At 54.2% G+C, this 5,724-nt stretch overlaps 2 protein-coding genes across 2 annotated transcripts in view; both read right to left on the bottom strand.

Moving 5' to 3' along the window:
• Nucleotides 1-334, bottom strand: part of CCMA1212_000757 (uncharacterized protein) — a gene marked incomplete at both ends in the record, with an annotated part of 2,170 nt that extends 1,836 nt beyond the window's left edge. The window contains one exon of the mRNA XM_073698214.1: nucleotides 205-334. Within this exon, the coding sequence (XP_073563216.1) occupies nucleotides 205-334 (130 nt within the window). The remainder of the gene's footprint in view (nucleotides 1-204) is intronic.
• A 1,594-nt stretch (nucleotides 335-1,928) lies between these two features.
• On the bottom strand, nucleotides 1,929-2,962 carry CCMA1212_000756 (Chromo domain-containing protein 2; the record flags this gene model as incomplete). Its single annotated transcript, XM_073698213.1, has 5 exons — nucleotides 1,929-1,994; nucleotides 2,050-2,404; nucleotides 2,470-2,549; nucleotides 2,606-2,648; nucleotides 2,706-2,962. 5 exons carry the CDS (start codon nucleotides 2,960-2,962, stop codon nucleotides 1,929-1,931), a joined length of 801 nt encoding a protein of 266 aa, XP_073563215.1.
• Between the last annotated feature and the right edge of the window lie 2,762 nt (nucleotides 2,963-5,724).

The following is a 5,724-nucleotide window of genomic DNA, read 5'->3' as shown; positions in this document are numbered from 1 at the left end:
GAAAACGCCTCATATCAACAGGGAAAAAAAGAAAAAAAGAGAGAGAAAGGGACAAACGAGATAGAAGCCACAGCGTCAAAGAGAAAAGTTCCTTTCTCAACCCCAACGACCCAGTCAACGAATCCCCAGGGCATCAACGCAGAGAAGATCATCCCCCTCGCCCTTTCAAGTGCTAGTCTGCCAAGCTCTGCGAATTGCTGCTACTCGACGCCGACGTGACCGTCAGCTCGCGCCGCGCCCCGTGGACCAGCTTGTAGATGCCAAACGAAATGGCCGCGAGCACGACGAAGAGGACGATGATGTTGATGGCGATGACGTGGTTGCGCTGCGTCATGGTGGGTGTTTCGTTTTTAAAAGAAGAAATCAATAAATAAATAATTATTTCTCTTGTGTGCTTGATTTGGTGTTTTTTTTTTATTCGTCGTTTTTGGAGCGGGAGATTCGGTGGTGAGGAGTGTCGGTGAGAGAGGCTTGCAAGGTGTTTGGAATCGTTGTTGTTTTGTTTTTTTCGGTGTTTACTTGTTCGTTTTGATGCGATTGATGTTTGGGATTCGCGTGATTGCCTGTACGACGCAATCAGCACTCTCAACTTCCACTCCTCTTCTTCCTTGTCGTCTCCAATCCAACACTCCTTCGAAAAAGCGACCAGATCGGGGGGGCGCAAAACAAGACATACCCAAAAAAGTAAACAAACCTCGTTCACCGCAAACCCAAAACGCAGTAAACAAGCCCGGAAAAAGAAGAACCGCTCGCCTCAGTCAAACCCAGACAGAAGCGCTCAACGAATTTCCGCCAGTCCAAGCAGATGCAGCAGCGATAACGTCCAAAGCTGTTCAAGAATATCCAATTTGTCGTCGTCGTCGTCGTCGTCGAGTCGTACGTCACACTAAAACCATCATCTCAAGAAAAGCACGATAGAATAGGCGCCGACGAAAAAAAAAAGGCACACCCCAGTCTATATAACATGCGCCGTTGCCCCCGCCACCCGCTTTTTGCTCTCTTCTCATCCATGTACCTGCTCTCTTCTCGCCCTTTGGGCGTCTCACCTGCTGTTGAAAAATCGCAAGGCTGGGGAACCAGCAGCTCTCAGCTACTGTACCATTTTAGCACCACCACCATCAATGCTTGTTCCTGGACTAGGCAGCTCAAAAGTGTCTGTGTGGCTTTACTCGTCCCTCGGTGCTCAAGCTCCAGCTTCTCCCCTGCAGCTGCGCCGCGCGTTTGCAGGGGTTCACAGGCCTTCTGGCTTTGCTGTTCAGCGGGGCCGAGTTGGGGGGAACGGGATGGATTCCCCAGCCTCGCTATTTATGAGAGGGAAGAAGAGTAGCTGAGATGCGTTGGTGATCTGGTTGGCTTATATATGCTCTGTCTGTTGGACACGAGAAGTTGAACAGAGGGACGTCATTCGTACAGGCAATCTGATGCAAGCGGGCTGCTTCATGCAATGGACACAGCACTCCTCAACAGTCCAGGGCTCCATCACCAGACATGAACTGGAAGCAGTCATTCAGAAGCCACCAAGGCCCAACGACAACGCAGAACAATACGTGGTTTCGTACTTCGTAGCTGTTGATACACGCACTGCTGCCCGTCCTCCTCCTTCCCATCAGATACATCTCATCCCAGACCAACGCAGCAACGACCAGCCCATTGCTTCCCACCAGGGATTCGGAGCTCCTTGCAGGAGAAATTAGAAGAGTAGAGGAAAAAAAAAAAAAAAATCCAAGAAACCATTCGAGGCTCGATGCGACCCATATACGCCAGTCTTGAGACCATGGACATTAAGCAGTTGCAGAAATCACTGTTCCACTCCTCCGTGCCGTGTCCGATCCAGCAGCAGTGCTTTTCAAAGTTGTTTTGATGACGCGGTAGAGAAACTGGAGAGCGCTTCGCCGTCTCTGACCGGTATCCCCAACCCAAGGGCGTCTTCATTCCGTCAACGCCTTATTCTCCTCCCTGATGATCTTGACGTGGCGCTCGTAGAATTGCAGCATCTGCGATACATGTCAGCAACACGCTCCAGATCACATCCAAATTGGCGGTCCTTACCTTTTGCGGGCACTTCTTGTAAATGACCTTCGTGTCATGCTTCGTCTTACGGCCATTCTTCCACACAAGGTAAACTACGAGCCGGCCGCTGCCCTCGTCCTCGCACGCGTCAATCGTCTGGATCTCGTCCTCCCACGAGCCCGCCGGAGGGCTCCATTTGTCCGCCGTCGCCGGGGGTGCCGAGTCGCCGGGGTGCGTCCCGTTCCTCCTTGATCGTTTCGTGGTCGCGCCTGGCGTCGCGCTCGTCGTGCGGCCGCGCTTCTTGCCCCTGGAAGCCTCCTGCGTCTCTTCAAAGATCTTTTCTCGCCCGCCGATGGATTCGAGGTAGGCGCTCAGGATCTCGCCCGCCGACTCCCTGTAGCGCAATCAAAAGTCAGTCGCTCCGTCTTTGTTCGAGCAGTCCAACGACCTGGCACATACATGAGGTTCTCTTCAGGCTCCCAGGTCATGTCCGACTTCTTCTCGTAGCCCTCCCACTTGACGTGGAATTTCAGCGTTCCCTGCGCAACAATTTTAGTCATCGTAAACAAGCAAAAGAGTCTCCATCTCCCCGTACATCTTCGTCAATCATGTGCTTCTTGATCGCTTCGACAATGAACCTACAAACAGCCGTCAGATCCCGAATTCATCCAACGCAGCATCTGGTTCCGCCATACACGTCATCCTCGAGGCCCTCTTCGTCCTCCTCATCTTCCTCGTCCGCATCCTTGACGTCAACATCCTCATCAATGTCGACATCGTCGTCCACCTCCTTCAGATCCTTCTTCGCGGCGGCCCGTCCGTTCCTCCGGGGCTTCGTCGACGCGTCGTCCGCATCGCTCGCGGACGCCGAGTTGCGCGACGACTTGACGGGCGGCGCGCTCTCGTAGTCCGAGGCCTCTTCGTCGCTGAGTGCTGCGTCATTCTTAGCCATCGCTCTTCCTCTCCTTCCCGTGGGTGCCATGACGCGCCAGTTCGAGCAGCAGAAGCTATCATCAGGTCCAAGTCGACGTCCTCGGCTTCAGCTGGCTCCGCCGGCAACACTTTTGATGAGTGGAGGGCGGGTGTCCTCGCTCGTTATTTTGCAACTTTTCTGGCACAGGCGCGAATCACGCCGGCTGGGGAGATGGTCGGGGATTGGCCCGGTGGCAGCCAGTCAGGGCACGTACCTGGAGGCATTGTCGCGGTCTTGTTGGATCGGTTGGCGGTTGCAGGGCTGGTTCGCAGGTCCCGACGGCGCAACCTGGTCGCACGCTCGACGCTTTGTCCGGGCATAAGCAAACGCGACAGGCGGAAGGCCCTTTGGTGTTGCCGAGTGACGCTGGGTCACGTGAGATGACTTTTCCTACGGGTGTAGTATCTTATCGATATCAGCAGCTGGCAGCTCTCCACTTGTCTCTCTGACTTGCCAAAGCGGTGATGCCGGCTCACGGTGATTGGACTGGATCGGATTTGGATCGATGAAGGCGAGGAACAATGCAGCCGTTCGTTGATGGATGATCAAGCCGGTTCTCAGGGCTTTATACCAATGGGAATCCGGTTGCCTGTTTCCACCGCTTCTGTTTGAAACTTCTCGCCTTTGAGGCAAGCATTCTTTGTCTCCTCGCTCCAGGTTTGTGCTATCAACAAACAGCACGAGCTACCGCCCTGACCAAATGGCACGCAGACGAGACCGTATTTCTTCTTGTATTGGACTTCAGTTGCCCTCGAGCACGCAGACTGATACCAAACGCAGGAGTCTTTGTTAACTCTTCTCATGTTGCGTGTAGCTTGGACACGGATCTTGTCACTTCAGCCATTCAACAGGGCATCTGATAATCGGGACCTTTACAATCACCGACTTTGTGCTTCTCACCGGTGTATCCATGGGCGGGAGTGCACACTTCTCTCAAAGCGGTGAGAGCATCCTTTCTCCCGCAACAGCTGCATTGGACTGTTGTTTGGCTTGCTGGTGGGAAAACAAGCTTGAAGTGACCCCAGAAGCTGCAACCCTCGCCCTTCATACTCGCCTCATCCTTTGACATCGAGGAACAAAGGACGAGACGCGGCCAGACAGCCATCAACGCCGCAGCAAGCTGAGCCAAGCCATGCCGCATGCAATCAATATCCTGAAACGGACCAGACATGAAAGCACGAGGCCCCGTCTTTGCAATTTGCAATTACGCCGAGTGTCGAGGCATCAGAACGGGCTCGGGGAAACACCAAGAATCCCGCCACACCACTCTACCGGCTGCATTCAATCTGGCCTAAAGAGCCGCCAGAGGGTTGCTGGCGCTGGTCGGGCACTTTTACGCCAGACCCTGCGATGGAAGGCAGCTGGTAGGGCGTCGTATTCCGTTGATCCGCGCGTGCTGCCATGTCCCGTAGAAACGCACGCTTCCTTTGTTTGCTTGTTTGCTTGCGGGTTTGTCCGTCGCCTTGAGCTCCGAGACTGTTGGTTATGCAGTTCGGGAAGCACTTACGACACCAACTGATTCCATGCATGGCATCTTCCCGGCCCTGCCAGCTTCATCCTCCGTTGTCCGAACGTAACATCAAGCTTATTTGGCCGGCTCTCGACGGCATCACATGCTGGTCCTTACCTACCTACCTATTCTGTAGTAGCAATGGTCCGCAAGTGCGAGCTCCGAACAAGATCAGCTGTAGTATCCGAGGCTTCTTGCAGACACGGCCGTCGATGCAAGCCATTCTACCAACCGGCCGAATCCTCTTGACTAGCAAGAGGGTCCGAGAACCAAAAAAGGCCGAATGTCAACGAGTTATTTGGAGCAGCAGACGCCAAGGGCAAGCCGGTGCAACTCAAGCAGCAATGGGCCCCTTGTTGGCAGCGTCAAAAGTGCCAACGGCCCGGCGATCCGAAAAGGAAACAAAGAGAGACCAACGCGGCAAGATGCGAAACGTTGCCGGTTCGAGGAGGCCGGCTGGCGTTTCCTGCTGCCCGCTAGAAGCCCAGAGAACGCACGCAACCGCACTGACGACCGGCACCAAGGGACCTAGCCAGGGGTAAGATCGCAGCAACTTCCACGGATCTTTGCCGGAAGCTTAATGTGCAAGAAATACGACCTTGAGGCCCTTGCTCTGAAACAGTAGCAGCAATGTGCTCAGAGGGTAGCATTGCAAGCGTTTCCCGTGGAGGGTGCCTAAGTAAACGTACGATGTACAGGCTTGTAATTTGCCTGCTAGCCCGTGTGGCAGCCAGCGCTGGGAGGTGGTATTCCGGGACAAGCTTCTTCTTCCTCTGTAAGCGAGCGCGGAAGTAGATCGACCCAGCTATGGGTGTATCGAGATGCGATCTCCCAAGAGAGAAGGTGCTGAAGTGAACGATTTCCAGTGGCGGCGTGCCAAAAGCCCATGGCACCCCGGTGCTGGTCCACGAGTTCCATCTCGACAAGGTCATATGCAGCGGGAGGCATTGCCAATGGATGGCCTGAGGATGTCGACTCGGAACATCCGCCTGCGGAAAGCCATTCATGTTCGTTTAGCAGTGAGTTGCAAGGTGACACTCCTTGTCGGCCATGTGCATGTTGCTAGATGACAGCCACCCACGCTTTGTCCATTCAGCTGCTGCTTATTACGTACCTGGCCGGCTATCATCGTTCCCGAAGCAAGTATAAGACAATAGAGCCACCCCATCGGCGACTATTCCGTTCGAGCTAATGGGCTCTCATGATACTCACCAATAGGCGGCTCAATTGC

The sequence above is a fragment of the Trichoderma ghanense genome (genome assembly GCF_004382785.1).
Source record: "Trichoderma ghanense strain CCMA-1212 chromosome Unknown scaffold_0, whole genome shotgun sequence".
Classification (NCBI taxonomy): Eukaryota; Fungi; Ascomycota; class Sordariomycetes; order Hypocreales; family Hypocreaceae; genus Trichoderma; species Trichoderma ghanense.
The sequence above is the reverse complement of the archived record's forward strand: the minus strand, read 5'-3'. Positions and strand labels throughout refer to the sequence as shown.